Source organism: Sitophilus oryzae, unplaced genomic scaffold (assembly GCF_002938485.1).
Source record: "Sitophilus oryzae breed Bouriz unplaced genomic scaffold, Soryzae_2.0 scaffold_1436_pilon_pilon, whole genome shotgun sequence".
NCBI classification, from domain to species: domain Eukaryota; kingdom Metazoa; phylum Arthropoda; class Insecta; order Coleoptera; family Curculionidae; genus Sitophilus; species Sitophilus oryzae.
In genome coordinates, this window is record NW_022146100.1 from 1889970 (window position 1) to 1906864 (window position 16895).

The following is a 16895-nucleotide window of genomic DNA, read 5'->3' on the forward strand; positions in this document are numbered from 1 at the left end:
CCAAATACTAAAAAACTGAATTTTGTATGGGCATTAGACAGTGTGATAAAAAGTAACACCTTAAAAATGATATTTCATTTTTAATAAATGCTTATTTATAACAACAGAGACTTTAATTTGATAACTTATTATTATATTGATTTCTGACTCAAATCCACATTTATTTATAATAATTTATTAACGAACACAATTAAGTATGTAATTAATTAGTATATGGGCGGAAATAATGGTGTTATATTTAATTAATGGTATACTCTTTTATAAAGATTTAGATAGTTTTCTTTTTGCATACAAATGGGCTAGTAATATTATCGTTTTGCTAAAAACGATAATATTACTAGTCTGTACATTTTGTACATTTGTTGCTTTAAAAACAATCTAAAATGTCAATATTCCATGGATATATTGATAAATGAGGTATAAATTATAAGAAAATGCATTTTCTACGAAAACTTGAAGGGATAGGTAAAAAATGGTATAACACCTTATTTTGATAGACAATTTAATTGTTCATCTGATTCTCCTAAAATATACAGGGCATTCCATTTAAATTAAAGAAGTTATTGCCGTTTGAAGCTAATAATTATTTAAAATAAATTTTTAGACACTCTGTATAAGGTAGTATTATTTTTATTATTGCAACACAATAACTGATCAATAAATAAACTTCATTAAATATTTAGTATTAAAAACATTGATACCCTTGGAGAAATGAAGCTTTTTAAAATTTTTTACTGCAATTTCAAAATTGAAAATATTCAAAAAACGGTAAGGTTTAAGTATAATAAACCTTAATCAAATTTACTGCTTTATTTTAATCGTAGAAACTAAAAATGTAATAATTTAAAAAAATACAACTTTGATATTTTTTATTTATTTGGGACACTCTGTAAAAATATTTTTAAATTGTAGCTCTAATAGTCCTTCAACGAACCCAAAACTTACAATTTGTAAAAATCTCATCGTTTAGCTACAATACTCCGTGTCGTATGTGGTGAATAACCCTGTAGATATTCTTCTTTGATCTTTGCCAAAATTTTAGCAGTTAGAAGTACGGCTTTACGCTCGTACGGTCGCCATTTTGAATCAACTAGCAGAAGCTTTTTGATATTCACTTGTCTCGTAAAGGCGCTTCTTTAATATTCTGAATAACAGAATTTATTTAAAACATCACCAATGATGTTTCATTTACTTTTCTTTTATCAGAAGTACCAACAATGTTGAAACGGAAAATGAAGCCAAACTGAGAGCGATAGAAAAGAAGATCAATCCAGGGATATCTACTATGATTGATGGGGTCTATCACCAGTGTATTACTGCAACAGTTTTTGAAGGTATGTGTTTCTAGAAACAACTCATTAAATGTAATCATGCCAACTAAGTGAAATTAGTAAAAAAAACATAAGAATTGGCTATAACTCAGTAATTTTTCGAAAAAGAACATATAGCTTATATCGCTAAAAAGCTTAAAAAATGGCGCTTTTTGTGAAGTCATGGCCAACTTCCATTTTTCCATTTAAAAAAAAATGTTTGTGTCATATGTCAAAAATGACAGGCTTTATAAAAAAAACGGAGGACACAATCTCATTAAGGATGTGATTGTCTACAACTTTTATCTGAAATTTTTTTGTCTAAAATAGATTATAATGAAATTGGGACAATTTTTAAAATAGCCAAAATTTTTTCGAATTTTCGAAATATCTAGTAAGGGCTCGAACACACTGACGACCAGGTCCAAAAAATTAGTTTTTTTAGTTGTATTGTAGTCATGTACAAAAAGGACGACTGTATTTTAAATATGATATTTAATTTAACGTTTTTCAAACAGGGTTCATCTATGAAACTATGAACCCTTCCTGGACACAAACGGTACATTGTGAGACAGGAAATTGTAGAGAGAAACAAGCCCTATAATATAGGATACAACATTTTAATGAACAGAGTGATTTCCATAAAATCAATAAAATGAAAAATATACGAAATAATATACATGTTCTGATTTCTTTCGAAAATCGACATCTATGAAACTACGAACCCTTCCTGGACACAAACGGTACATTGTGAGAGAGGAAATCGTAGAGAGAAACAAGCCCTATAACATAGGATACATCATTTTAATGAACAGTGCTTTCCATAAAATCAATAAAATGAAAAATATGCGAAATAAAATAAATATACCGATTTCTTTTGAAAATCGACATCTATGAAAATATGAACCCTTCCTGCACACAAACGGTACATTGTGAGACAGGAAATTGTAGAGAGAAACAAGCCCTATAACAAAGGATACAACATTTTAATGAACAGAGTGCTTTCCATAAAATCAATAAAATGAAAAATATACGAAATAATATTCATGTTCTGATTTCTTTCGAAAATCGACATCTATGAAACTATGAACCCTTCCTGGGCACAAACGGTACATTGTGAGAGAGGAAATCGTAGAGAGAAACAAGCCCTATAACATAGGATACATCATTTTAATGAACAGTGCTTTCCATAAAATCAATAAAATGAAAAATATACGAAATAATATACATGTTCTGATTTCTTTCGAAAATCGACATCTATGAAACTATGAACCTTTCCAGGACACAAACGGTACATTGTGAGACAGGAAATTGTAGAGAGAAACAAGCCCTATAACATAGGATACAACATTTTAATGAACAGTGCTTTCCACAAAATCAATAAAATGAAAAATATACGAAATAATATACATGTTCTGATTTCTTTTGAAAATCGACATCTATGAAAATATGAACCCTTCCTGGACACAAACGGTACATTGTGAGACAGGAAATTGTAGAGAGAAACAAGCCCTATAACATAGGATACAATATTTTAATGAACAGTGCTTTCCATAAAATCAATAAAATGAAAAATATACGAAATAATATACATGTTCTGAATTCTTTCGAAAATCGACATCTATGAAACTATGAACCCTTCCTGGACACAAATGGCACATTGTGAGACAATCCTCCGCTGATATTTCGCCAAATGATTTCTTTCTCTGGGGCCATTTTAAAAATAGGATATTCAAGGATAAAAAATACCCAAATCTAGACGAGTTAAAAAATGCTATTTCTGCCAAATGCAATAGAATTTCAGTTTACCAACTAGCGAATGTAAGAAGAGAATTTTATGATCGCCTGGGTTATTGTCTAGCAGTCGATGGAGGAATATTTGAACATCTTAAATCCTAAAGTTCTAACAATTTAATAGTACCTAAATTAATAAGTTATTGAATATTGTAATAATACTATAATTAACCTTGTAATTGATTACTTTATTTTACTTTAATTCATATTAATTTGTATTTATAAATACATTTCTAAGATTTCCGATGTAGGAATGAGTTTTCAATAATAATAAAGCACTAAATAGGTAAATTTCTGGAATGACAACTTCATTTGACAGTTATCTTTTACCTTGACTGGTGCTCATAAGTTTGTCATAAGTAAATACAGGGCCATAAGAAAGGAGAAATATTTAAAAAGAAATCAGCGATAACTCGTAAACGAGCTAATCAAAAATATCTAATGTTATATATATCTTTTGAATGTGGGTTTTAGTTGCTCCTCATTAAACTTAATAAGTTTAATGAAGAGCAACAAGAAAACTTAAGTTTAATGAAGAGTTACAATCGTGTTTAAAACAATAAAGACTCTTTTAAACCATAAAAAACGTTTTTTTTTTCAACCCTGTTTAATATGGCTTAATATATCTTTTAGGTAATGAAGCTTTCACCATAAGAACATGCCAAACGAGTGATCTACCTGAGCCATACCTGTGCGAAAGAATTCGCGGTAGTCTTGTACCAGCAAGGACAACTGGAAGCCAATTTAACTGTGCCCAATGCAGTTCGGACAACTGCAATACTCACACTCTGCAACGCCCTCTGGGAAGCAAAGCGACCGGTATCAAAACTTGGTCTCTTGGTCTTCTTCTCGCACTCATCATGGCCCATTTGAAATTAAATTAAGTTTTTCTGACTTTTGTTCGATACTCTTTACCACAAATTAATATTCTTTACTTTATATCAAATTATTTTCAAGTAAAATTTATTTTATATGTAACATTATTAAATTAATATTGAAATTATATAGTTTTATAATTTCTTGTATTTAGAGAACTGATTGTAATTATATAAATAAAAAGAAAAAGGTATTTAAATTGTATACACGGTTGTTCACCACATACTACACGGAGTATTGTAGTTAAACGATTAGATTTTTACAAATTGTAAGTTTTGGGTTCGTTGAAGGATTATTAGAGCTACAATTTAAAAATAATTTTAACAAGATACAGAGTGTCCCAAATAAGTAAAAAATATTATAGTTTTGCTTGGTTTTTAAATGGAACACCCGGTATATTATTCTATTTTTAGATTCTAACATTGAAGTAATGGTAAATTTGATTAAATTTGCTTAGGGTTTATCACACTTAAACCGTTTTTGAAATATTTTCAATTTTATGAAATTGCAGTAAAGATTTTAAGGGTTCATTTCTCCAAGGGTATCAAAGATTTTAATACTAAATATTTACAGTAGTTTATTTATTGATCATATATTATGTTGCAATAATAAACAAAATACTACCTCATACAGAGTGTCTAAAAATTTATATTAAGTAATTACTAGCTTTAAATGACAATAACTTGTTTAATTTAAATGGAACACCCTGTATATCTTACGAAAATTAAATGCATAATTTAATGGTTGTGACGAGTCTTAAAGAAGTGCAAATATTTTCAGAGCTGATGGTAGATCTCGATAAAAGAAACATATTTTCTATGTTCTCATTACCGTTTTTCAAATAAGTCCAAAATAACAGAATTATTTTACTTTGAAAATAGAAAATATTTTTCTCTTAAATTTTGAGAACACTTAGATCTTTTCTTTCTTTTTTCTTGTAAATTTAATCTACTACCTAAGTTGCCATATTAACAAGATATTATGTGTTTTAACGAAAAATTAAAAAAAAAATTTTTTTTTCAAAAAATTTCAAATTTCAATTGGCTTGAAAATCAACGGGTCAACTTTCGTTTAGCTGAAATCAGTTATTAGAAAAAAAAATACATTTTTGTCTTTAAAAAGCTACTGTGAACCACGGAAAACACAAATTTTCCTGCGGAAATGCGTAATTTCCAAATTTAGCACTTCAGAATAACTGAAATCTGCTATAAAAAATTTTGCATTTTATTTTTAATATTTTTCTGAACATATAAACACAAAAATTTTCCTGCGGAAATTTATTAGACTTTAGAATAGCTGAAATCAGTTATATAAAAAATAAATATATTTTTGCCTTTTAGAAGCATTCACGAATTGAGGAAAATAAAAATTTTCCTGCGGAAATAAACTGTATCCATTTTCTGAGGAAATTTAATAGACTTTAGAATAGCAGAAATCAGTTATATAAAAAATAAATATATTTTGTTTTTAGAAGCGTTTACAAACTCAGGAAAATAAAAAATTTCCTGCGGAAATGCTTGATTTTCATTTTCCATTTTTGTAAACATAAATACATAAAAAATTATCTTTTTATCACTTTTGAACGAAACAAAATCATTTAAAAGTGTCTAAAATGCTAACCAATCTAATAATATTTTTAAAAATCACAGTTAATTATTAAAATATAAAACCACAGCTTAACACCCTCCACAAAGAAAAAAAGCTAACCAAAGCAATCCAAATGCTAACCATACTAATATTTTTGCAAAATCACAGTTAATTATTAAAATATAAAAGAAAACTGCACGATCCAATGATTTTTTGTTTTGAATCAGCCCTATTTACGTAAACCTTTTATAAAAACAAGAATAAGTGCAACATTCTGAAGACATTTTACCCCACCCAGCACCCCTATTCGCTCCCGGGCCCCGTAAGCTTCTAAACTGAAAAATGTATGAAAAACAAAGTGCACAAAATGACATTGACACATTTCCGCAGGAATTTTTTTGTATTTCTTTGCTCGTAAAGGCTCGTATGAAATACATATAAGTTCATTTTTCATGTAACTGATTTCGGCTATTCGAAAGTCGAAGCATTTTTTTATGTAAAATAAAAATAAAAAATTTCCGCAGACACGTTTTTATGTTTTTATGTTTAGAAAAATGTCTAAAACACACCCCGAAGACTAGTTTTGATGTAACAGATTTCGGGTATACTAAAGTCCGAAAAATGAAAATGACGCATTTCCGCAAGAAAAATTTTGTATATTTGTACTCCTAACGCCTTCTAGAACGCATATATAAAGTAATTTTTTATACAGGGTGTTTCAAAACAAATGCGAAAAACTTTAGGGGGTGATTCCTTGTTCAAAATAAAGGGTAGTTTGCTTTATAAACGTTGGGTCAAAAGTCAACCATTAGGGAGATATCGCGGTACAAAGATGGCGGAAAAATGTTTTTATTTTTTATCTTGAAAACGAAAAGAGATAAACTAATGAAATTTTATGGAAGCATTACTGTTATGAATACACACTTTCTGGTAATTTTTTCACTTTTTTAAAATGAGTGGAAGGGGTTGAAATAAACTACCCCTATCATTCTTGTTAACAAAATTTAAAGAAAAATCTTATCAAACTGCAAAAAAATTAATTTGGATAGTTTAGTTTGTTTAGAAACTTTTTTATCTCTTGTGTTTTTTTGATAAAACTCACTGATTTGAAATTAAAAAATAAAATGTAAAGCATTACATGTCAGGACAAAAAACATTTTTAGATTAAGAATCTAGTGATAATAACGATAATAATAATCATCTAGATAATAACGTATTGCAGTAGAGTAATGTCAAATAAAATAATATTAGGAACATCCTAAAAGTAACAGCGGCCGACTAGATTTTTCCTAAAAAAAATACAGCAGCCCACTAGATTCTTTATCAGAAAATGTTTTTTGTCCTGGCATGTAATGCTTTACATTTTATTTTTTAATTTCAAATCGGTGAGTTTTATCAAAAAAATACAGGAGATAAAAAAGTTTCTAAACAAACTAAACTATCCAAATTAATTTTTTTGCATGTGTTTGATAAGATTTTTCTTTAAATTTCGTTAACAAGAATGATAGGGGTAGTTTCCAGTTCCCCTTCCACTCATTTTAAAAAAGTGAAAAAATTACCAGAAAGTGTGTTTTCATAACAGTAATGCTTCCATAAAATTTTATTAGTCTATCTCTTTTCGTTTTCAAGATAAAAAATAAAAACATTATTTTTCCGCCATCTTTGTACCGCGATATCTCTCTAATGATTGACTTTTGACCCAACGTTTATGAAGCAAACTACCCTTTATTTTGAACAAGGAATCACCCCCTGAAGTTTTTCGCATTTGTTTTGAAACACCCTGTATAACAGATTTCACTTAAACGAAAGTTGAGCCAAATTAACTTTAACGACATTCTCTATATGATTTTACATAATATTATTAAATGATAGCGATCTTCATTGATCGAAAATCGATTATATTGTATATTTGCCCTTATTTAATCCGCACTGGCTACGCCTATGACTGCATTAATATTTCAAAAAAGAAACAACAATATGTGACAAAAGGCATTTATGCGTTCATATGCGATTGACGTGTTTGTGTTTGTGTTTACTTAACCTGGATTTATTCACACAAAAGAATACGTGAATCACTTAAGTGATTCAAAAAGGAAACATCAATTTATTAATTTAATACGATAATTATAAAATTGCTCCAAGTCATGCCTATCTTATTGATAATTGTTTATTTTTGTAAAAAAACACTGACATGAGTAACAGTAAATTAAAACCCCCATTTTTGAGTGTTTACAAAATTATATTAAGTAAATATTTTGTATTTATTTATATTTGCAATGGTATGATAATAATAATTGTAATATGTAAGTAATTAATAAAAATAGTTTAAAGGGATTCACCATTGGATTCATCTATGTTTTCAATCTGGTTTATACATTTGAACCTTTGAATAAAAAAGCATAGAACGATAATAGAACAATATGGCATGTGTCACGTTGTAATTACATGATTGATTTCCAGGTAATACATTACGGACACTTATACTGTTGCTCCCGGAAAAATGCACGCGAAATAATATAGTTGTAGAAGTAGACTTCCACCAGCGGTAGCCTATATTATTTTATCATGAGGTTTTTTGTTTAGGGGAAGCCGGGGGAATTCCGCGCTCATAAGCAAAATAGCTCCTAGATTGATGTTAATTTTTTTATGAGGTAATTGTAACGTTTTTAGTTCGTTACATGCCTTTTTTATATATGATATATATGATGTCAAAATTTTTCCGAAAGTTTGTGTGATTTTCCGTAGCCCGATCTTTCAATTATTATATTTTATATGGTATATATGGTCTATTTTTTAATGGGAAATTTTGAGAAGTAGCAATTTTTAAGAGAGATGAGATGAACTTAGAATTTAATTTTAAAAATACATATTTGTATTTTAGATGTTTTAATAATACGAATTAGTTGATGAAAGTAAATGGTTCTCGAACTCAAACTATGGGGTGAGAAAATTAAATTGAAAGTTTTACACGTGCCAATTTAAAAAAAAGTTAACAATGTTTGTTTTTGTTTATGCTAATTCTCTTACATGTAGTTTTTGCGAAGAAATATTTCATTTATTTTTTAAGGTAAATGCCAGTAAAAGTAAATATTATTTTTAAATAGTAATATAAAGTACCTAATATAAATAATTTTGATTTCTAATTTTTTATTTATATTTTCCTTCCATTACACTGCATGCTTAGAAAATTAATAAATGTTTATATTTCATGATTTTAAAGTTTGTTGTTAATATAACAAATTAGTTCTGTAATTATTATTATTTACCAATTTATATATTTATATTATTTACCAATTTACCAATAAACCAACGTTGACACAAAAAATTTAAAGACTATATTATTTTTAAATAGGATCTAATATAAATAATTTTGACATCTAATTTGTTGTTTATATTTTGCTACTACGTAAAAAAATGTTTAGATTAAATTATTTTAAATTTTGTTGTTATAGGTATAACAAATTATTACTGTTATTATTATTTTTATTAAACCAGTCTTTGCTTAAAAACATTAAAAATCATTTTCCTACATCCAAAATATTTTATTATCTAACCTAACCTAACCTAACAACAGAATAGTAATAAAAAAAATGCAAAATATTTATACTTACATACTATCGCTAACTAACTAAAGCCAAACAATAATATTCTTTGCTAATATCAACTAATACCAATATATGGCAACAGCGCCCTTCATAATGTATTTTCTGTGTAAATACTAGCACCTCAATAAAAAAAATAATGTGTCCTTATCTTTATATGACTCCGCAAAAAATCAAAGATGCCGGCTTCTTTCATAGCATTGCCACCGACCGCTGTCGGGTTTCTCGGAAAGAAACCTACGTCGCCGGGCCACAACTAAAATCCAGTTAATATTTTATTATAATCGATCCTGATGAATAAATGAATTTGATAAATGAATGAATTTTATAAATGAATGGTTTTTGCTGCCGAATTACTAGAATACAATATTTCAAGGCAGATGACGTATCTATTCGATAATTTTTATTCGAATAGTTTTCAACGAATGTTTTTTTACTAGCTATCGAATTATTCGAATGAATTGCAACTATCGAATGTTTCGATAGTATTCATTCGATAGTTCCCACTACTAGTTGTAGGTTTTGCTACAGCGGCGTGCGCGGTCCCCCGGTTTGCCCTAACATCGTTTCCATATTAAAAAGTAAATTGTGAGATAAGGGCAACACAAGCTGATATTTCAAATCATCAGGGTCGAAGCCCTGGTTGATACAATCAAAGGTTATTTGGTCCCAGTCAACCGGATGCCGCCATAATATAAATATACTTATACATGGTCCGGTAATAATGCGTCAGGCCTCTCTGTATTAGCTCCTAGAATAAAAAAACTGGGAAATTTTAATTAAGTGCAAACCTAGAGTATGTACTAGGATGTAGTTCAGGAAAAATTATTGCATATATCGTTTAAAAATATACGGAAAGGAATTTAAAGAATCTTTTTTTTATACATAGCTTTGATAATCTGTAATAAATATTTTTTTTTGTTAAAATGGATATGATAAACAATGTTTACCGTTCAGACCCAGTATTATTACAAATTCTTGCACATTTCGATTTGTAGTCTCTTGGATTTCAGAAGAAATTTGACCATTATTTTGACCTTAAAATGCAAACATTATTTCACAATTTAATAGAGTCAGAATAGTAACACTGTCTCAACAGGGCTACCGGCAAGTTGCAATAGCTGAAATTGTAGGAGTTAACCAAAGCGATGTTTCGCGAATATTAAAAAAAATCAGGGAGACCAACGAGGTTACAGATCGGCCTGGAAGAGGTAGAAAGAGAGTTACTACTGCTGTGCAAGACCGTCAAATATCCCTAATTGCACGACGCAATCCCCTGCTTTCTAGTACTGCTATTAAAAATGAGTTAGCTCGCCTTGAACGAGTAAATGTTTCAAGAAAGACCATAGCAAGAAGACTCCATGACAGAGGATTACATTTGAGGAGACCTCTACGTGTTCCGAAGCTTAATTTACAGGACAAAATTACGTGACTACAATGGGCTGAGGAGATGAGACCAAATGGACCTAATTGGAATTTCGTCATGTTTAGTGATGAAACAACAATAAGCCTGGTGTCAGACTCGCGACGAACTATGGTCTGGAGAGCATCTGGAAGACGAGCACGCTTGAATGCAGCTCAACCCCGTGTCCCGTTTCAAGGAAGAAGCATTACGGTATGGCCAGGTATAATGCACGGAGCTCGAACTCCTCTTGTTTTTATTTATGACACAATGACAGGTGCCTCATATCTTAGAGACGTTTTAGAGCCTATTGTGCGTCCATTTCGAGGAACAGTGGGGGATGAATTTATTTACATGGACGATAATGCTCCTCCCCATCGCACTTAGCGGTTTGCCAATTTTGTGAGGAAGAGGGTATAAGAAAACTGTGGTGGCCACCGATGTCTCCAGATATGAATGTGATCAAGCATGCTTGTGGCATGCTAAAACGCCATATTGCTAAAAGGAATGATCCCACCGTATCTTAAATGAATTGAAAATTGTTGCGCGCGAAACATGAGAAGCCATTCCTCAACATCTTCTGGACAACTTAATTGAGAGCATGCCACGTCGTCTCACAGCTTGCAATGAGGCTGGAGGAGACAATACAGACTATTAGTTGTGAGAAATAATTAAAATTGTTTTCAATATTTTCCGTTTAAAATGAAATTTGTTTTTGTCGATTTTCACTCATTATAAAATAAACTTATTATAATAACAGCCTAGTTGCACCTAGATTGTCCAATATATTTATATAAAATATGTCCTTCTTCTTCTTCTAGTGCAGATCCATTACTGAATGTTTGCGATAACATTTTCCATTGCTTCTCTGTTCCGGGCGGTGTGTATTAACGACTGAACATCGAGTAGCTCTGTCCACTGTCTAATATTCCTCAGCCAAGACATTTTCTTCCTTCCGATACCCCTCCGGCCATCGATCTTGCCTTCTATCAACAAATGCAAGAATTGATATTGGGGTTTCGCATTATGTGTCCCAGGTATGCGGTCTTTTTCTTTTTAATCAATTCAAATAATTCACGCTCTTTGTCAACGCGTCTGAGAACTTCCTCATTTGTCAATCTAGTCGTCCAAGGTATCTTCAGGATTCTGCGATATGGCCCCATCTCAAAAGCTCCAATTTGTTGATGGTAGCTGCTTTCAATGTCCAACCTTCCATACCATAAAGGAGCACCGACCACACATAACACTTTACGAATCTTAATCTAAGGCTAAGGTCAAAATCAGAACAGACAAGTACTTTTCGAAACCTCAAGAATGCCTGCCCAGCTTGTTCGGTGCAATATTTAATTTCCTTGTCTGATGCCCAATCTTCGGAGAGCCAGATGCCCAAGTACTTATATTTATCTACTCTTTCTATGGGCCTTGAGTTAAATTTTAGGATGGAGTTTATAAACACATCTGGGTTTCTGGATATAATCATAAATTTGGTTTTCTTGATGTTGATGTTTAAACCCATTGCTTTGCTCTGTTCTCCTATCTTGCTGACCAGTTGTTGCAGATCGTGTATATTATCTGCAATCAAGACCGTATCGTCGGTGTAGCGGATGTTATTAATCCACACTCCGTTAACTTTGACCCCCATTTCCACGTCCTCCAGAGCCTCTTGGAAACGGCCCTTCTGAGTATAAATTAAATAGGAGTGGAGACAGCACGCAACCCTGTCGCACCCCCCTTCTAACTTGTATGGGATTGGACATGGTATTGGACAATTTTATTTGTGCTGTTTGGTTCCAGTATAACTTCCCAATGCATTGGATGTCTTTATGATCTATATCTAGTGTTTTCAGGAGCTGCATTAATTTGTGGTGCTATACGCGATCGAATGCCTTTTCGTAGTCTATGAAACACAGGCACACATCCTTTCTCTGATCGTAGCAGTTCTGGACAAGCACCTGTGTTGCAACTATCGCTTCCCTGGTGCCTAACTCTTGTCTGAACCCCATTTGCGAATCGCTTATGTCCCTTTCACATTTTTTGTAAATTCTCTGGTGTATTATTTTCAGAAATATTTTTAGGGTACCCAAGTAGCATTTTCACGACTTGCGACCACATGTTTACTAAACACAACGTTGGATTAGTTACAACCTCCCTACCTTCGGTATTAAAATAAATTTAAACGTTTTTATAACGTTGTGCCGACGTTGGACTAGTACTACAGCAAAATAAAAACACTAAATCACCACAATACACCAAAACACTTTTACTTTTACACTGGACGCGCGTTTCGCTAACCATGTTAGCATCATCAGCAGATGATTATAAACTGATTCTATTTCAGTTTATAATCATCTGCTGATAAGTGTATGAACAGTAAGCTGCGCGTCAAAAACAAAAAGTATGTTGGTGATAATATTGATCATTTTATTGCTGTTTAACACCAAAGGTTCCAACCCTCAACTGTAAACTAGTACTACAGCAAAGTAGAAGCTTCTGCGACGTCGAATAAACGTTGTCTTGTAACCTTTTTTGCTTAAGTGATCTTTAGGTGATTCGGACAACGTAGTTACAACGTTGGACAATATAGAGTTTTCCGACGTCAGTTGCAGGACCTATTCCAACGTTATGCAAACGTCGTCTGTTTTACTAATTCCAACGTTGTTTAGATTTCCTTATTCTTACGTTGGTAGGACGTCGAGTCACTACCTTTTTGCAACTGTATTGAACCATAACCTTAAATCTTAAATTTTCAATTCATTGTTCTGTTCAGTCAGACAGTTCAGTGCTGTTTTTGTTTTTATAAAAAAAAAACTTAATTAAAATGGGACATAAGAAAGGTACATATAAAACTAAATTTAAATATACATCGACATATATTACCGACACTTCCTCGTTTATTTAGATTATAGAGGGCGGCACAAGCTAGACTCTAGAATGACTAAATTAGGCAATCTTGCGACTAGTATACTACCTGTTAAGGCCGAACTGCGACTTTATTAGTCCAGTATGCGACTACTCGAACTACTCCATCTTAATCTCCAAAACAACAAAGTTAAAGCCGCCATGTTGTTAAATAAGAAAATGTTTCGTTCTTAAAATAGCAATTCCTGCTTTTTGAATACATTAACTTGAAATATTTGACCCTAAAAAATACGCGGAAACAATTTTTTCGAATGCGAATAAATTATTCTCATTTTACTAAAAAAAAAATTCAAGAAAATTTTTAAAACTTCTTTAATTTCAAGGCCCATTAGTATTTTTTAAAGTAGAAACAATACATTTATCAATAAAGTTGTTTGCGTTTAACTTTTTACCTTGGGTAACGAGTTACAGAGTCGGTTAAAGTGTTTCAATAATTATGATCTTCAAACATCCTCCACACTTAAATACTTTTGTTTTGTTTTCCTTCACTGCCATCTGACATATGTCTCTAACTAAATTATAAATATAATATTTTTACTATAATTATCCCAATTTAGGATAAAACGCGACTTAGACGCCATATTAGTTTTGTATTTCTGTAAATTAGGATTTTAAACAACGTTGCAGTTTGTACTAAATTAGGCTTCTAGCCAACGTCGGTATCCAACGTCGTTTCGACCCAAAAATTATTCTCCAAACTAGTGCAGACTAGGGTTGGCACGAGGTTGTACCGACGTTGCGCCCCGACGTTTGGTCGCGTGACACAACGTTGTCCCGACGTCCAAATGTTGCTTGGGTATGGCTCATCAGGCTGATAAGTCTGTGATCTTCACACTTTCTGGCATTGGTCTTCTTAGGCAGGGGTATAAAAGTAGAACGCAACCACTGTTTGGGGTAGTGACCTGTCTCATATATAATATTGAATACTTTATGTAATGCTGTAATGCCTCTTTCATCTAGCAGCTTAAGTATTTCTGCAGGATATACACAAAATATGTCCAAAAATATAAAAAGGATCATATTAGGTCTAAAATAAATTAAAAATATTGTTATATGCAATAATTTTGGCCATGTGTGTAGTTAGTCGATCTGCTAAACACGTTTGTGGTTACTTCTAAAATATATTTTAATGTAGTATTTATTCAATCATATAGTATTTATATATTGGTTAATCGCTTAGCAACAACACAAGATTACGCCATAGCCAACGTAACAAAATTTATTTTTGTAATGAGACAGATTTTAAAAACATTGAGTATATTCACGTTTCACCGCGTCACGATACATTGATTTTAGACTAAAATAAAATTAATATCTGTTCAGGTATCGACCGTTGGCGCATGAAACCTGCGCCACGCCAGTGGTGTCTTCGCGAGCCGGCGTCCGTTCAAAATTCAAATTTAATTTCAATGTGTTCATCTCGTTCGAAAGCCCAAGTCATCGGCAATGATTACGTGGGAAAGGTAGCCGTAGTTTTACGTCTATACAGCCGGCCTATTTCGAACCATTTCGAACGGTCAAGCATTCTCTGACCACTGAAAATGTAATTTTGTATGGTGCATGCTGCCCCAGTGGATTTTTTCTCATTTTTTTCTCTATAAAAGTGAGGTTGGCGCTTTTTGGATTATCCACAGGTAAGGGAATAATTGTGACATATGCATGAAAAGTATTTTAAAGGTGTTTTTAACATTATGACCAGTTTTTCAAAAAAAGGGACGGAACGGTTTTCCAAAAAAAAATTTTTAGAAAAATTGAACGAATTTAGTAAAAATCTAGTGGTTATAAAAATATGGGTCAGGTTTTGATATGGATTATATAACCAAAATAGAAGTAGGTGATACAAATTTGAATATACAGGGTGGTCCGAACTGTATTCCGAAAAAAATCGGCAGCACATTCTCCAGATAAAAGTAAGTAAAAAAGTTCGTATAAACGTATGTCCTGAGGTGCTTAGTTTCGGAGATACAGGGTGTAGAAGTTTCATTTTTATTTCGATTTTTTTTCAAATAATTTCCGAAGTAATCTAAATATTTGGATGAAAATTGGTGTCTTTTGTGAGTTTTATGACATGAGAAATTTGACTGTGATGTCAATATGACTCTTATTTCTAGGGGGCGCCACCTATATGTGTTTTAACTGTTTTGAAGAGTAATAACTTTTCGTCCGTACCTGTATAAAACTACCGAGTGAAAAAATATACATTTTTACGTAAAAAATGTCCCAAGTAGCATTTTCACGACTTGCGACCACATGTGTACTAAACACAACGTTGGATTAGTTACAAAAAATAGTTAGCTCCGTACCTTGGGTATTAAAATAAATGTAAACGTTTTTGTAACGTTGTGCCGACGTTGAACTAGTACTACAACAAAGTAAAAGCTTTTGCGACGTCGAATAAACGTTGTCTTGTAACCTTTTTTGGTTAAATGATCTTTAGGTGATTCGGACAATGTAGTTACAATGTTGGGCAATAACGAGTTTTCCGACGTCACTTTCAGGACTTATTCCAACGTTATGCAAACGTCGTCTGTTTTACTAATTCTAACGTTGTTTAGTTTTCCTTATTCTTACGTTGGTAGGACGTCGAGCCACTACCTTTTTGCAACTGTATTGAACCATAACCTTAAATCTTTAATTTTCACTTCATTGTTCTGTTCAGTCAGACAGTTCAGTGCTGTTTTTGTTAAAAAAAAAACTTAATTAAAATGGGACGTAAGAAAGGCACGTATAAAACTAAATTTAAATATACATCGACATATTACCGATACTTTATCCACTCCCTTGTTTATTTAGAATATAGAGGGCGGCACAAGCTAGACTCTAGGATGACTATATTAGGCAATCTTGTGACTAGTATACTACCTGTTAAGGCTGAACTCCGACTTTATTAGTCCAGTATGCGACTACTCGAACTACTCCATCTTAATCTCCAAAACAGCAAAGTGAAAGCCGCCATGTTGTTGAATAAGAAAATGTTTCGTTCCTAAAATAGCAATTCCTGCTTTTTGAATACATTAACTTGAAATATTTGACCCTAAACAACACGCGGAAACTTTTTTTTTCGACTGCGAATAAATTATTCTCATTTTACTAAAAAAAAAATTCAAGAAATTTTTTAAAACTTCTTTAATTTTAAGGCCCATTAGTATTTTTCAAAGTAGAAACAATACATTTATCAGTAAAGTTGTTTGCGTTTAACTTTTTTGCCTTGGGTAACGAGTTACAGAGTTGTGGTTAAAGTGTTTCAATAATTATGATCTTCAAACATCCTCCACACTTAAATACTTTTGTTTTGTTTTCTTTTACGTCCCAAGTAGCATTTTCACGACTTGCGACCACATCTGGATATGTCTCTAACTAAATCATAAAAATAATATTTTTACCATAATTATCCCAATTTAGGAT

General features: G+C 31.7%; 1 protein-coding gene across 2 annotated transcripts in view; it reads left to right on the forward strand.

Moving 5' to 3' along the window:
• LOC115876428 overlaps positions 1-16895 on the forward strand; it is a 32693-nt gene that overhangs the window by 4851 nt on the left and 10947 nt on the right. Inside the window, exons 3-4 of one of the 2 annotated variants that reach the window (XM_030892201.1) lie at positions 1207-1334; positions 3738-4173. In XM_030892201.1, the coding sequence (XP_030748061.1) occupies positions 1207-1334; positions 3738-3988 (379 nt within the window). In that variant the 3' untranslated portion in view covers positions 3989-4173. Of the gene's footprint in view, positions 1-1206; positions 1335-3737; positions 4174-16895 lie in introns of those variants that run through there. The other variant, XM_030892202.1, reaches the window with a different exon arrangement.